Below are 17,460 nucleotides of genomic sequence, written 5' to 3' on the forward strand. Positions count from 1 at the left end.
CTCGTTCTTTCTCGCTGGCGCTAAGTGCCCTCGACGCGCATCTATTCCTCCCACAGTTCTGCACAGATATATCATCCCCAGACCGTCTTCCTCAGAACGGCAGCTTCTGGAACGCAGTGCAGTGCAGATAAAGACCAACTGTTGCATCACGAGTTTCTTCTAAAGAGAGGCGACGTGAGCGAGCTCGAACGCTCTGTGTAATCATCATGAAACGGTAGCATGTTGCTTACCTGCTGCGCGAGGCTGAAGGAGACCGAGAGCTGCTCCTCGCGGGTGTGTGTGTGTGTGTGTGGAGCGAGCCGGCTCGCTGTAGTACTCGCAGGCGTCTCTCTCCCCCTCCCTGATCTGATGTGTGTGTGATGCGTCTCCAGCCCACCAGAAACACTGCGGTCCCGAACCAGCGCTTGATTTCTCAGCTCCAGCTCGTCCTCCAGGCGCTTAGCATCCGTTTCCGCTAGCGAGAGCCGCTCGGCTAAACTCTGCTTCTCCTTCTCGACCGCCTCCAGCTTCTCCATGAGCTCCGTCGTGTGCTTCTCACTGCCGTCCACCTCCTCGCGTCTCGCTTGCATCTCGGCGAGTTTCTTCTCGAACTCCGCGGCTTCTCTGATCAGGCGCTCCTCCAGCTGTGTTTTAGCGTTAGCCATGAACACATACTCGTCCTTCAGCTCCTGGAAGTTCACCTGGAAGTTCCTCTCGGCGAAGGAGAACGTGTTCCTCTGCGTGTCGATCTCGTCCTGAAGCTCTTCGAGTCGCGCGGACGCCTGCTGGTTCTCCAGCGTTAGCTTGTTGATCTTCTCCAGCGTTAGCTTGATTTCGCTGTCTCTCCGTCTCTCGAGCTCCTCGGATTCTCCGCTTTCCTCGTTGTGTTTCAGCGCCTCAAGCAGCGCGTCCCTCTCGCTCTCCGCTGACTTCAGCTTGTCCTCGTAGCCGTCGATAGCCTCGCGGTGTCTCACGCTCATCTCGTCCCGCAGGTTCTGCACGTTTAGCTGGCCTTCCCGCTGAAGGTCGTCTCGGAGTCGGGAAAGCTCTTCTTCGTGGCTAAACAAGAGTTGCGTTCGAAGTCGTTCCAGTTCAGATTCCTGCGACTCTGCCATGCGATCCAACACCGCGTCTTTTTCCCGCTGTAGCATGTCGAGTTTAATCTTATAATTAGTGATCTCGGATTCATGCTTGACCTCGAGCTCGACGTTAGCCTTCTGCGCGGCATCAAGCGCGTCACGTAGGGGTTGCGTCTCACTGACCTCTGACCTCACACTCCGCAACTCGTTGTGTAAACGCTCAACTTGATGCGCTAAACTGAGTTTTTCTCCACTCATCCGCGCTAACTCCTGCTCCGCTTTCTCTCGTAGCACTAGCGTCTCCTGCAGCTTCTGCTGGAGCTCGATGACCCTCACGTTCAGGACGTTGCTCTGAAACACCTGACCTTTGAACTTCTCGATCTCTGATTGATGCTCCTGAACAATTTTCTCCACTTCAGCGCGACTTTGCTCTCGGATTCGATCCACTTCTGCCGCGTGTTGAATCCGAAGCTCGTGTTTCATCGCCACGATCTGCTCCCCGTACATCTCGTCGAGTTCGGCTCGCAGCGTGTCGCTCTCTGATTGGCTGCCGTGATGATGACAGCGCTGCTGAAGATCCTCCACGGTTTTCATGAGCTGCAGGATTTCTCCCGACGACATGCGCTCTTTTTGCCTGGACACAGTCAGCTCTCGTTCGCAGACGTCCAGCTCTTGGGTTTTCGCTGACAAACGCTGGTTGGCTTCTTCCGCTTGCTGTTTGCTGGTCCGAAGCTGATCCTGAAGTTGCACTATCGACTCCTGATGCTCTGAGATCAGACGCTGATGATTTTCGGTGTTCAGCAAGTCTTTTTCTCGTAAACTCAGCGCAGACGATTCTTCGGATTGTGTGTGAAACTGATGACAGAGAAACGGTACAGTTATAGCCAGTGTTACAGTTATTTTCAGAATTATCATTAAAGTTATAGTTATCGTTACAGTTATGAAAGGGATGCACCGATACCATTTTTTCAGAACCGATCCGATCCGATACCAAAAATTCTGAGTATCGACCGATACCGATACCAATCCGATACCAGGGCAGTTTTTTTTTAAATCAAGTAGAATTTCTTTAACTATGTGTGTTGAACTGATAATCACTATTTTGTGTGTTAAACACAATCTACTTAATACAGACAACTTCATTTAATAAAAAGAAAAGAAAAAAAGACCATAAATGCTATTATAAACTAGAATAGTGGTTAATTAAGCATACAATTTAGTCTAGAAAAATCACAAGTGCACAATAATTGTATTAAATCTGAACATGAAAAAACATTTAGTGAGGAATGTATTAGAATAAGTGTAACACTAAATCTGGTAAAACGTTACACATTGCTCTTTGTATTGTTGTAAAATACATTCATGAAAAACAAGATAACAAAAATAAAAAAGAGAGAAACCCGGTAGAAAGTAACATGATGCAGCAATAAAGTAGAGCAAGATAAAGTTGTTTAATGCAAAACCATAGACCTTTATCTACAGATCAAGTATAATTATAGTAACATTGAATCATCTTGGAGAGAGTTTTTCATCGTGTTGACCGTCGTAACCGAACGGTTTGATGCTGAATGGAGAATGACTGACAGCCGCAGCGGAGGGAAAAGTGTACGTGATCTTGAATTTAATGACTTAAATATTAATTTATATCTCACATTATACTATATAATGGCTTCAGAACACTTATAATATAGTGCACGACAACTTTATGATGCTTTATAATGTTTTTGTCCCTTTTGTGGGGCTTAACAATAGCACAGAATATACACACAATTTTTTTTTACATCTCCGTGTCGCACGACACAACGAATCGATAATGAAATTCGTTGCCAACTATTTTAATAATCGATTTTTATCGATTCGTTGTTGCAGCCCTACATTAAAGTTATAGTTATCGTTACATTTATTTTCAGAATTATCGTTACAGTTATAGTTATTGTTAGAATTATTGTTACAGTTATCGTTATAGTTATTTTTAGAATTATCATTAGTTATTTTTAGAATTATTGTTAAAGTTATTTTTAGAATTATCGTTAAAGTTATTTTTAGAATTATCGTTACTGTTAGTTACAGTTATTTTTAGAATTATCGTTACAGTTAGTTATCATTACAGTTTTTTTAGAATTACTGTTAAAGGTATAGTTATAGTTATTTTTAGAATTGTCGTTACTGTTAGTTATAGTTATTTTTAGAATTGTCGTTACAGCTATAGTTATCGCTACAGTTATTTTTTGAATTATCGTAAAAGTTATCGTTATTTTTTGAATTATCGTAAAAGTTATCGTTATTTTTTGAATTATCGTTAAAGTTATAGTAATAGTAAATTTTAAATGGTTTGAATGTGTAAATTGGCAAGACAAAACACGTCCAAATTAACTTTCACTCTATGATGGTTAAATTTAGCAGTTAATCTGCGAATCACACGCGTGCCGAACCGTGTGTCAGCCGGTCCGTACGTCACGATCACCTGCGATCCGCTGCACCCCTACTGGACACACAGATTTCAACAGTGAACTCTCACCCTCTCGGCTTCACTCAGCCTCTCCTGAAGCTGTGTGATCAGCATCAGCTGCTCCTGTGTCTTCTCCTGGTGACCCCTGACCTGCGCATCCCTGTCGTCGAGCTGCTCCTGGTGACCTCTGACCTGCGCGTCCCTGTCGTCGAGCTGCTGCTGGTACAGCGTGATCTTCTCCTGGTGACCTCTGACCTGAGTGTCCCTCTCATCGAGCTGCTGCTGGTACAGCGTGATCTTCTCCTGGTGACCTCTGACCTGCGTGTCCCTGTCGTTGAGCTGCTCCAGGTACAGTGTGATCTTCTCCTGGTGACCTCTGACCTGCGTGTCCCTGTCGTTGAGCTGCTCCAAGTACAGTGTGATCTTCTCCTGGTGACCTCTGACCTGCGCGTCCCTGTCGTCGAGCTGCTGCTGGTACAGCGTGATCTTCTCCTGGTGACCTCTGACCTGCGCGTCCCTGTCGTCGAGCTGCTGCTGGTACAGCGTGATCTTCTCCTGGTGACCTCTGACCTGCGCGTCCCTGTCGTCGAGCTGCTGCTGGTACAGCGTGATCTTCTCCTGGTAAAGCGTGATCTGCTGCCGGGCCTGGAGGAGGTCTGCGGCGGTGGAGCTGATGCTGGAGCTCCTCAGGATCTCACCGGCCTGCAGCTGAAGGAAGACCCAGACCGTCAGGATATCAACCATTACAATACTACAACTATACAACAGCAGTAAACCTCAGACAACATGTTTATTTTAACACAAACTACATGCCGTAGACAGAAAAATACAGATTCATGACCTCACAGACATTCTTCTGATTATCGTTAGTTATCGTTAGTTATTTTTAGAATTATCGTTACAGTTATAGTTATCATTACAGTTATAGTTATCATTACAGTTATAGTTACAGTTATAGTTATCGTTACAGTTATAGTTACGGTTATCATTACAGTTGAAGATGTCTGCAGTTACAGGCTGTTCTGAGTAATAACGCAACCATTATAATGCAGTGTTTTGTCCACAGTTGGGCATCGCGCAGGAACGGTAGCGGCGCGTCTGGTACCTGCTGGAACTGGATCTGCAGTTTCTGGCTTTGCTCGGTGAGCTGCAGGAACTCCCTCATCACCTCCTCCTTCTCTGCGCGCGCCTGCTGCATGTTAGCGGTGAGCTGCGTGATGATCTCATCCCTGTGTTTCAGAGCCTCCTCGAACTCCGGCAGCTGTGGACACACACACACACACGATCACACACACGATCACACACACGATCACACACACGATCACACACACGATCACACACACGACACGTCATTTCAAACTTTTCAAACTCCGGGAGCTGTGGACACACACGCGTTTACACACCACACGTCATTTCACCGATCCTGGACGCCCCGACAACGCTTTCAGACCGAGTGGCAACGCAGCGAAATTTTGTGCGCATTTTTGGAATAACGCATATAAAACAAAAACAGCGTTTTCATGCAATGTCTTTAAAGGTGCAGTGTGTGATTTTTAGCGGCATCTAGTGGTGAGGTTATGAACTCCACCCAACAGAAGTTACGGTGGCCGACAGGAAGTGATGTCGTTGTCTGAGACAGCAGAGAGTAGACAGTTAAACAATGAGCTTTCTTTATTCAGTAAAACGATATGTTATTGCGAATATTATTGTGACTTGTTCATCATTATGCGAGTGTTTTATTCGCTAACTTTAGCTCGCTTCTATGCACGAAGAACAACATAGTCACGAAACGCATTTGTGTGCTCAGGGCCACCGTAGAAACATGTCGAGGTAAGGGGACCCGCGGTGTGTGTAGAGAGAAACGCCTCATTCTAAGCTAATAAAAATATAACGGTTCATTATGCAAGGTCTTTATCCACCACTGAAGACATAGTTATGGATATGATATTTCATTTCTGTCAACAGATCCTCCTAAATATGACACAGTGCACCTTTAAGAAAACAAAATCACTTCCTGGGAAATTGGTTCACACACGTTCACACGGGAAAGAAAGAGTGATTAGTTAAAAAGAAAGAAAGATTAGTTAGAAAGAAAGAAAGAATCACTTTCAAAACGATTTTTTCCAGCTGATGAACAATAAAAACATTGACAGCCAATCAGAATCCATCCTGCTTTAAAGAACTCGATCAGAAAACTTCCTCAGTGCTTATAATTAACCAACATTAGAGACGCTGCGATGTCATTGGTCCACTGGTTACTCCAGTTATCCAATCACAGCTGACACTGAGTCACATGATGTTTGAGGGATTTATTCGCAAAAAAAAATGATCCGTCTGAATTGAGCACATACAGTTTTTATGCAAATTTTTTCAATGAATGCACATCTTGGCGTTTCAATCCAGCCATTTTTTGTTTTTTATTCCATTCTTTATGCAAAATTCCCAATATTAAGTGGATGGAAGCTTAGCTAGTCCTGATTATTAGGTTTTTGGACTGCTATGAAACTTAATTGAAAAAGCTCCCCAGGTCTCGAACAGCAGGGGACGTCTATACTTCAATGAAACACCCTTTCCTGCAGATTTACAAGACAGAAAGTGACTTTCTTGGCAGCATAATAGAGTCAGTGTCAAGAAGACAGATCGGGGGTATTGTTGAAAGCCTCATGCAGAGAACGAGACTCTACGGAGGGAGATCTGCCCTATCACAGCGAGGTCACGCCTCCATCAGACTCTCGTCAGGCGTCTCACAGCTCGGGGTGGGAATCAAATACTTGTTATTCGTTTGTTACTGGTATGCTTGTTACTTATTATTAACATTTCGATTCCCTAGTGAGCATTTCAATATGACTTTGAAGCATTCAAGCGAGAGACTCGTGCTGTTTTCAGGTGTGTGTGTATCAGTGTATTGGATCAGTGCAGCTCTTAAAGTGACAGCACTAATATTCCTGCTGCCGTCTCTATAATAACATGTAATGTTTATTTTATTAATAAACTGCTGTTATTTTACATTTGATTAAAGTTTCTGTACCTGAGAATCATAAAACACTGTTTATTTCAATCGTATCTTTGTTCAGTTGTGTCTATTTGTTGCGATAGTTGAATTTTTATTTATACTTTTTTAATTCCTGAGTGTTTACTTGTCTTTAATAATGCTTTTCCTTTCTAATCTTCGTGATTAGACTGACAGGAAAGCTGATTCGGGTGGTTGCCTAGCAACAACAAAAAACGCAGCGCACGGCTCTTTTTAAAACAAGTAAACAAAACAAAAAGCTAGTTTGGTGCGCCTCGCGTTTTCAAACCTGAGAAACGTGTTCTCTGGATCGGGGGCTAGAACAGCGAGTCGCTAAGGGGACGAGCACACGCACCTGCTGCCCTCCTTCGGCCCCGAGCGCTCTCCGGATCTCCTCCAGCTCTCGGCTCAGCTCCTCCACGGCCATGCTCTTGGCAGCCAACTCGTCCTCCATGACCTGGATCTGACTCTGAGGGTCAGGCTCCATCTGTGCTTCAGACTGAGGGAGATCCTCCTCCTGTGGGACAAACCAGAACCAGAGTCACAACCAGAACCAGAACCAGAGCAGAGTCACAACCAGAACCAGAACCAGAACATCACTAGCTCATTAAACACTCTTTCCACCCAATGGTGCCGGAGCTCGGTCAGGAGAATCTGGGAAACTTCTACTGAATTTCAGGGTTATTATAGTTAACTAAAAAACCTTGAAACTAAAAAATTTTTAAAAAACAAACTTATTTATTTAGTAAACTTTTCTACATTTCTAATTAATAACAGGGTTATTTTAGTTTACAAATTTATTTCAGTTTTTTTTTTTCAGTTTGTTTATTTTTTTAAGAAAGATTCATTATTAAATAATAATAATAATAATAATTCATTACATTTATATAGCGCTTTTCTGGACACCCAAAGCGCTTTACATAGAAGGGGGGATCTCCTCAACCACCACCAATGTGCAGCATCCACCTGGATGATGCGACGGCAGCCATATTGCGCCAGAACGCCCACCACACACCAGCTTACTGGTGGAGAGGAGACAGTGATGAAGCCAATTAGTATATATATATATGAGGATGATTAGGAGGCCATGATGGACAGAGGCCACTGGGCAAATTTGGCCAGGATGCCGGGGTTACACCCCTACTCTTTCGAAAGACATCCTGGGATTTTTAATGACCACAGAGAGTCAGGACCTCGGTTTAACGTCTCATCCGAAGGACGGCGCTCTTTGGCAGTATAGTGTCCCCGTCACTACACTGGGGCATTAGGACCCACACAGACCACAGGGTGAGCGCCCCCTGCTGGCCTCACTAACACCTCTACCAGCAGCAACCTGGTGTTCCCGTCTCCCATCCAAGTACTAACCAGGCTCAGCCCCGCTTAGCTTCAGTGGGAAACCAGTCTTGGGCTACAGGGTGTTTATTAATAATAAATGTTATAGATCAGTTATTAAAACTTAAATATCAATCACTTAATTATTGAATCACCAAACAAATGACTAAATGTACCTTTTATGTCATTTTAGTATTTTTTTTTTTGCGCTAACTTTTTATTTAAAATTAATTTACACAAGCTCGTGCTTAAATAAAAAACAATCCAAAAAATTAAATATTAATAATAAACAAATAAAATGAGAGCAAACAATTGCTAAAATGAAGAAGAAGAAAAAAGATACAACACATTTTATTTGGTGATTTAACAATTAACTGAATGATTTTTGTTTTAATACATTTTTTATTATGGATTATTTAATAATTTATTTGCAAATTTCTACATTTATTTAGTGATTTAATTTTGAGTACTTTGGCCCTCCATATTGATGTACTAAAATAATGAAAACTAAAACTGAAATAAAAAATTACTTAAACCTAATAAAAATTACAAAAACACTTGTGAAAAAAACACTAATGGTTATTGAAAATTGAAAACTACAAATTAATTCAGACTAAAAAAATCTATTCATACTAAATATTATACTAAATATTTACAATAAAAACTATAAAAGTGTCTTAATTACACTAAAATAACACTTCTGAATTCTCTTTTCTATATTCCCGTTTCTTTCTGTCGATAGTTTGAGGCTGTGTGTCCACAAAAGCGTTACTTTTCCCAAGGCCACCGTACTTTTTTCAATTGTTTTGAATGGGAGCGCCATGTATTTAAAACGGCATAACCGTGACGAGGCGGATGCCGAGAGTTGAAAAAAAATAGTTCAACTGCGGGTAAAACGCAGCGCTCATCACTGTCGTCCAATCACAGTGGAGGAGGGGCGGGGCAAATACCACACCGACCAATCACCACATCCCACTTATAAAACAGCAACAGATGACCAGCTACTTTACAGTGTATAGACATTTTTTTATTCAGAAACAAACTATCTGTGAAATTAGACACTAGTAACACTTTCATAGCAGCCAAGGCGTTTTCAGAAGAGCGTCTGTCGCTTTATTGGACACACAGCCTGATTCCCTGCACAAGCTAAACCTCTCTCTTATATACGCATCTTTACACGCTCCTCCACCAATATAATATACACCAGACAATATGCCAAGCAGCCGTGATTTGAGTGAGCGCAGTTAAAATGGCATTAGCATCTCGATAGCATTAGCATCTCGGCAGCATTAGCATCTCGATAGCATTAGCATCTCCGCAGCTGAAGGTAGAGATGCAGGGAAACCGGAGTGGTGTGAGGTTAGTGTGTTAGGAGGAGAGAGAGACGCAGCGAGGGAACTACTGTACCCCGATCACACAGGACCATGGGAAATCACGGTCTGTCTTCTCCTGGAAACCATTCACCTGTCAGTTCACAACATCACACATCAAACAGTGCACACACAGATCACATGACATCATTTACCACATTTACCCTCACGTTTACCACGTTTACCCTTCAAATACTGTAGTGTGTGCAGACGTGTCACTTCTCAGTGGTTCGTCATTCTTATTCCCATTGCTGACTCTTATTAGATATTCTATATTACATTTCTGTAATACATTTATTGTTTATTTAATTTTAGCATCCTATTTTAACTTTTATTTCATTCTATATTTGTACTTTTTCAAGAAAAAGTCAATACAACAAATCCAATGTTTGAAATATTAATGAAATGACAATATCACAGTCCAACAAATCCTAATGTACAAAATAAAAACAATATATATAACTAACTAATAAATAAATAAATAAATAAAAGTTTAGTATTGATAATTGAGGAGAATGTGCTGAATAAAAAATAAATACAATTAATTAATTAATAGATTTTGTATGGATAACTGAGGGGAAATGTGCTTAGTATAAATAATTAAATATTTTTTGTAGTGATAATTGAGGATAAATGTGCTTAATATAAATAAATAAATACATAAACAAATAAATAAAAAGTTTGTGTTTTGATATTTGGAGAAAATGTGCTTGTAGAAAATAAATTAATACATAAGTAAAAAAAATATATATTTTGTATTGGTAATTGAGAATAAATGTGCTTAATATAAATAAATAAATAGTTTGTGTATTGGTATTTGGAGACAATGTCCTTGTAGAAAATAAATTAATACATAAGTTAAAAAAATGTTTTTGTATTGGTAATTGAGAATAAATGTGCTTAAAGAAAATAAATAAAGTTTTGATAATTGGATGAAAAGTGCTAAAAATAAAACAGTTAGACAGAACCGAACTAGCATTATTAATCTTATTATTATTCAATTGAATAAAATATACACTATACATAATTCATATTATACAATGAAATCTCTCCTTCTCTGGTCATGGATTAAGCTGTTGTCAGTAACTTTGGTCTCTTCAAGGTCTTCATAAAAGATTTCAAGCCTTCACTGCCTGGCAACCGCAGGTCACATGACGCGGGAGCACGAGCGGTGAAGGTTTCTGCATCATAACCCGTCCACAGTTTCATCCCACGAGTCGCTAACAACACAAAACTGACTCACTCAACCTGAGAATAAACACACTCGCAGAGGAAGGCCGATGGATCTTACCTCGGACGAACAGTCTTCAGCCGTCGTGGACACCTCACTCTCGGGCTGGAGGAAGAAGAAAACAAAATGAGGTCGCATACGCAATTAGGTGCCAGTGTTAGCGGGTCACTGATCAAGGCCGACGCGGGTTTAGCAAACAGCCATCTTGAAATGAAAGCACAGGATCCCACCATGTCAGAGAATAGACAGTGTCCTCAGCCGCCTTTAGGTGCAAACGCATGACTGGCCCTGGCGGCCCGTGGCTCTCGTTAGCTTTAGCGAGCATCACGGCTAATTACACTGATGCATGAACGACTGACCTACATCTAGGGACGCGAGCATCTCAGAATAACCCGACAGAACCGCTACGGTAGACTGATACTGGAGACATTAACACATAACAACTACAACAGATCATCTAGTTAATGATGGTGATGACTGGTGAGAGTGTGACAATTTACATAAGATTTAATATTATTTAATGAAAGCAAAATGAGACAAAATGTAATATAGATCTGGTAGTTGTACTGGTTATATACACTACAGGCCAAATATTTTGAATAGTTAAGATTTCCACACAAATATGAACGGTTTCCAACACTGATAATAATCATAAATGTGTCTTGAGCATCAGATCATCATATTATAGTGATTTCTGGAGGATCATGTGACACTGAAGACTGGAGTAATGACTGGAGTTGATCACAGGAATAAATTACACTTTACTAGATATTCACAAAGAAAACTGATGATTTACATTATAATAATATTTCAGGTTTTACTGTATGTTTGAGCCTTGCTGAGCAGAAGAGACTCCTTTAAAAACATTTAAAATCTTAAATTAAATCGCCCCTATTTGTAGTGGGGTCCACTCGAGCGCACTTATTCAATCCCACAATGCACCCCAATAACAAATGTACAACCAAGTTACACTCAATGGCTAGAGAATACCCATAATGCACTGTGACGGTCGCGCTGAATGAAATCCCGCGTCTGACCAGAAGATGGCGCTGGTCTAATGTGGCCACAGTGTAATTAATATTATATTAATATAATATTATACAGGTATAAAGTCCTTTTAACTTGATTATTAAATTAAGGTTTAATCGATTAATGTAGGGATAGTGAATGAGGGTTTGGGTGGGGATTTCGAACACAGCCTTTGTGAATTCCTACTTTTCCTCATATGTGACCCTGGACTACAAAACCAGTCACATGGGTGACATTTTTGAAATGCTGGATAAATAATCTGTCCATTGATGTGTTGTTTGTTAGGATAGGACAATATTTGGTCGAGACACAACTATTGAAAATCTGGAATCTGAGGAGCAAAAAAATGTAAACATTGAGAAAATCTCCTTTAAAGTTGTGCATTTATGTTCACGATTGTGCTGCATTCACTCACACAAATACATGTTTTATATATTTACGGTAAAACATTTAATAAATATCTTCATGGAACATGATCTTAATATCCTCATGATTTTTGGCATAAAAGAAAAATCGATAATTTTGACCCATACGATGTATAGTTGCTATTGCCACAGATATACCCGTGCGGCTCGTGATGGTTTCATGGTCCAGGGTCACATATATTAGGCAGTGAAAATGGCTTATAAGTCAATAAGTGTTCCTCTGCTGCCATCTAATTGTTTTAGGGGTAAAAAAATGAATAAAAGTGTTTGTTTGCCACGAAGTGTTTGTTTTTACTTAGTGTTAGTTTTAGTTTACATCTTTAAACTTTTAGTTTTACAAAAAATTACATTAAAAAATAAAATAAAAATTGTATATTCAGAGCTTTGAAGTGTTGGGAAAAGTGTGAAGCACTTGAAAAGTCCTCTTAAAAGGTTGTACGAACCCTGAGATGAATAATGTGAAAACATTCAACTATTCCTGCCACAATACCATGGTTACGGTTAGATTTACTACATTAAACCCATGGTGAACGCTGGTGATTTGTGAATTGAAAAGCCTTCTATAACTTGTTTAGTCATTGCTCAATGTTTCTCCTGGTTTCCATGTTAGCGCTGGTTGATCTGATACAAGAATGCTCCAAATTTGCAATGTTATTAATACGGAGGCGAACACTTTCTCACTGGATCTCCAAGCGCTGTGCAGTAACGGTGTGATTGAGATCGGCTTGTGAGTAAACCGGTTTTTAATATTGCTCAGAGATGGTAACCGTCTCGGCTTCGTTTAGCTTTCGTTACGTTTGCCGTCTAATGTGTCTCTTATGCTACAGAAATGGCAGCTCTTATCAGTCGGGAACTTCTAACAAAATTTAGTCGCAGTTGCAGGAAAAAGGGTTGCAAAATCTGGCCATTTGTTCGCACACTGGAGGCCTGTGCTAGTTAAACGTGTCTAGTAATGTGCGGTAGGGATGCGCCGATCCGACATTCAGTATCAGTATCGGCTCCGATACTGACATTTTTGCCGGATCGGGTATCGGTCAGACGAGGCCGATCCAAATCCGATATTGTGCGTATACTATTCTGTGCTATTGTTAAGCCCCACAAAAGGCACAAAAACATTATAAAGCACCATAAAGTTGTCCTGCACTATATTATAAGTGTTCGGAAGCCATTATATAGTATAATGTGAGATAGAAATTAATATTTAAGTCATTAAATTCAAGATCACGTACACTTTTCCCTCCGCTGCGGCTGTCAGTCATTCTCCATTCAGCATCAAGCAGCGTCGCGTTCGGTTACGACAGTCAACACGATGAAAAACTCTCCAAGATGATTCAATGTTACTATAATTATACTTGATCTGTAGATAAAGGTCTCTGGTTTTGCATTAAACAACTTTATCTTGCTGGACTTTATTGCTGTACCTTAACTACTTTCTACCGGGTGTCTGTCTCTCACAACACTGGAGTCAGAGCACTAACGTTATAGCAGCTAACTGTTCTTCACGCGCACAGTAAATGACATTTAAAACTGTTAAAAGAAAATAATAAATAAACTATTGATTAGATAGATACTGTTTAATACTCTACGCATCAATATGTCTTTCCTTCGTGCTTTGAACTCTTCAATGTGGACTCGACGCGCTGCGCGCTGTGACTCATGTTGCTTCAAGCGCATCATTCTGCGCTCGGGATGCGCATACGCGCTGTGTGCCGCTTTTCATATCAATACAGCGACTGTTCTGTATAGACTGTTCTGTATAGTTCTTCTGTACTATCCATCATGTTGCTGCCTCATTAAACCGCTGTGCTATACATTTAAAACATGTCTCAATTTTATAGTAGGCTATAAAATAATTAATCTTTTTGATTTTTGTTATCTTGTTTTTCATGAATGTATTTTACAACAATACAAAGAGCAATGTGTAACGTTTTACCAGATTTAGTGTTACACTTATTCTCATATTTGTTCCCCACTAAATGTTTTTTCATGTTCAGATTTAATACAATTATTGAGCACTTGTGATTTTTCTAGACTAAATTTTACTGCTTAATTATCCACTATTCTAGTTTATAATAGCATTTTTTGTCATAGATTATGGTCATATTTTTTTTTATTTGTTGTTTTTCTTTGTAATGAAGTTGTCTGTATTGAGTAGATTGTTTTTAACACAAAAGAGTGATTATCAGTTCAACACACATAGTTATAGAAATTCTACTTGATAAAAAAAAAAACTGCCCTGGTATCGGATCGGTACTCGGTATCGGCCGATATTGAATTGCAGGTATCGGAATCGGTATCGGAAACAAAAAAGGTGGATCGGAGCATCCCTAATGTGCGGCAGACTTAAACCCATCAGACATTCATATTCACCATCCCAGTAGTTTCCTTTCTCCTGTCTGCTTTTACTCGGTCAGATTTCAGCAGTCACAAGCGTTGTTTCCATGGCAACCGCTGCAGGAGGAAGTTACACGGCCACTTGAAACTTTGCCGTGGTGGTGATTTAAATAATGTACACGTGTGTCAACTACATTACACTATTTTTTCTCCTTGGACAGACGTGGAAGCGGTGCTGTCGGAGTTACGCAAGCGAGCTCAATCACAGGAGTCTTCTAAGACTGTGCCGGTGTTTAAGAGGATTGTTTTTAATTCAAACAAAGAGCCGGAGCCGCATAACCACACAGAACCGCTGCTAGTTTCCTGGAGAAACCTCTGATGATGAAGCACACGGCGCATTCAGAGCACAGAGAATAGAGAAGTGCTGCTATTCTGCTGCAAGGACACCGGATCACACACACACACACACACTCACTCAAACACACACACACACACACACACACACACACCCACACTCAACCAGTTCAAACGCAGTTGTCTGTTGCCTGGGCAACCACTAATTTCACACTCATCTATAACTACAAATACAGCCTAAACCTGCCAGGCTTTAAAAACATCTACGCATTTATAATGGCATTAATTTGTCAAAAGAGCTGCGAAGACAAAAATTCAGTGTGCATATTAAACATGCATACACATATACATGCCGGTATATATTATGGCCTTCAGTGGCGTCCTCCCTGAATTAATAACTTGTAATAGTGTAGCACAGACTCTTTATGACTGTTGTGATTATTCTGCACGGCAGTAATGCGGTGAGTTCGGGAAAGGCCGGGCAGAGAGAAGCGAGGCTGGTGCGGTTGTGTTCGGTCGGATTAAAAGTTCAGAAACTGAGCATCCCTTGTCTGTCGTTCTTCAGACGTTACAATAGCATGTGTGAAGAAAAAAAAAGTTTTTTTTTTTACACAAAATCCATCCTAATTTCTTTCCTCAAGAATTAGTCTGTTGTACAGGTCTGTGCATTTCAGTCCAAACTACCTTAGCCGCGTTTCCACCGCGGGAACTTTCCCCAGGAACTGGGAACTGTGGGCTGGGACTCGGTGTGTTTACACCGCAGGAATCAGGGTCTAAATGAAGTTCCGGGTAAATATTTCCCCCTCCGAAAGTCCCTGCTCGCGAGGTAGTACTTTTTCAAAGTTCAGGAACTTTTGGGGGCGGGGCTTATTGGTTCTGTTCACACCGCATTTTGATTGGATGACTCCACGCAGCATTCTATTTTAACCGCCATTTTTAAAAAATCTATTGCGGTTCGTGGCTTCATGCAGTAAGAGTCTGTCTGCAAATATGGAATTGAATTTAAAAAAAAAAAAAAAACTCAGCTGGACCGACGACGAGGTTCAGGCTTTATTAAGCGTATTTGTGGAAGAGGAAATTTTCTGCACGTTCGTCCCAGCCGTCTCACGGTCAATGTCCGCATCGTCTAATTTTATAGCATTACGAGCTTTCTGAACACGCTTTAGTATCAGTGCTCGTCTCTTTACTGCCGTTTCGTTAATTACCTCGTTAGTAAACCAATACATCACAAACAACTGCAGCACAGTTTAAATCTCCTCCATACTTATTATAAATGTGGCGCTCAAAACTGATGACGGTCCGTCGCAGACTGGGAGGAGCCGTCCGCGCAGTTTATAATCTTCCCGGTACTTTAGATCGCGGTGTAAACGCAGAAAGCAACCGGTCTGGGGCAAAAAAAGTTCCTGGGAAAAAAGTTCCTGGGACAAATTGTTCCGGGTAATTTCGGTGAAAACGCGGCTCTTTTCTATCGCCATCATCGAGGCTGAAAGTCGAGAATCCCGTCGTATTTCTGGCACAAGTTTACTTGGCTTCAGTGCTGAGTGTGTCCGCTCGACAGAAGCCGTGGACACAGGCACAGTCACCGCAACACATGCCGGTGTGTACGGCTGACACAAGCTCACACACACAGTTCTGAAGGAAATCAATGAGATCTGCGGGACTTTTGCCTTCAAAATCAGTCCTGGCACACCGTACATTACAGCCAGCTCTGCTGTTACCGGACAGATCGACAGTGTGCGTGCGTACGGGATAAGGGATTTCTGCCGGAAGGTTTGAACCCGCTGAAGGTCGAGGAGGGAGAGTTGAAAAACTATTAAATCTACAGGAATATATATTAGTTTACACAGTTCGCTACAGATGCGGTTAGCTAGCTCTGACTACCAGTAATAGCAGTAGTACGTGCTCTGACCATCCAGTCAATGCACTACTTTAAAGGAGATTTTCTCAATGTTTAGATTTTTTTGCTCCCTTCCAGATTTTCAATAGTTGTGTCTCGACCAAATATTGTCCTATCCTAACACACCACACATCAATGGAAAGCTTATATATTCAGTAGGGCTGTCAATTAACGCGTTATTAACGGCGTTAACGCAAACCCATTTTAACGGCGTCAATTTTTTTTTTATCGCGAGATTAACGCCTAGCAAACTTTGTCGTTTTTTTCACATGCTTTTGCAACAACTAGTAACGTTGTTTAAACTACAACACCACAGCGGATCTAGCTAGACCAGAAACAAAACAACAGCACGCCGCACACACTTGTTTGGTCTTGCGATGCGAACCGGCCAAAGAGTGGACGAGAAGCGCAGCGCCGAGCCGTCTCTAGCACAACTCGTATCGCACATCGGACGCGCACTTTCTCAGTTTATGGCCAGCAATAAAAACGCTGAATGGCGCCGCCGGTGTGTGTACACTCATAGAGAATAATGTGTTCGAATTTTAAATACGAAGCGCAGCGCTTCTCGTCCGGTGTGCGACCCGCTTTAACGTTACGTTTTGTGTGGATGAATTATGAGACGAAATGGAGGCCAATAAGATTCTGAATGTAAAGTTTACTTTTAAAAAGTTGCCAAATGGTTCAATTGACAAGACCAAAGTGATCTGTGTGTGTGTGTCGTTGTGAACTGAGCTATCACCGCAGCATGTCCAGTCTAAATACCACTTGATGGCCAAGCACACACACACACACACACCGCTGATGCGTTTCTACGCCCACTCGTCATCAGTAACGTCACCTCGTCAGTATTTCTGTCACCCTTTTATTGATGGACAGTGTTACATTGTGTGAGAGATTATTTGCTCCAAGTGAGAATGTTAGTGTGAAATTGAACACAGTATTTGCCAGTGTTGTTTTCAATAAAAAACATT

At 41.3% G+C, this 17,460-nt stretch overlaps 1 protein-coding gene across 5 annotated transcripts in view; it reads right to left on the minus strand.

Moving 5' to 3' along the window:
* Positions 1-17,460, minus strand: part of akap9 (A kinase (PRKA) anchor protein 9) — a 112,785-nt gene that overhangs the window by 71,786 nt on the left and 23,539 nt on the right. For 4 of the 5 annotated variants that reach the window (XM_079591200.1, XM_079591201.1, XM_079591203.1 and 1 more), the window contains exons 3-8: positions 10,511-10,555; positions 9,257-9,313; positions 6,873-7,034; positions 4,613-4,768; positions 3,577-4,215; positions 231-1,913 (exon numbers count right to left, since the gene is read on the minus strand). In XM_079591200.1, the coding sequence (XP_079447326.1) occupies positions 231-1,913; positions 3,577-4,215; positions 4,613-4,768; positions 6,873-7,034; positions 9,257-9,313; positions 10,511-10,555 (2,742 nt within the window). The remainder of the gene's footprint in view (positions 1-230; positions 1,914-3,576; positions 4,216-4,612; positions 4,769-6,872; positions 7,035-9,256; positions 9,314-10,510; positions 10,556-17,460) is intronic. The other variant, XM_079591202.1, reaches the window with a different exon arrangement.

This window comes from Phoxinus phoxinus (assembly GCF_949152265.1).
Source record: "Phoxinus phoxinus genome assembly, chromosome: 19".
Lineage (NCBI taxonomy): Eukaryota > Metazoa > Chordata > Actinopteri > Cypriniformes > Leuciscidae > Phoxinus > Phoxinus phoxinus.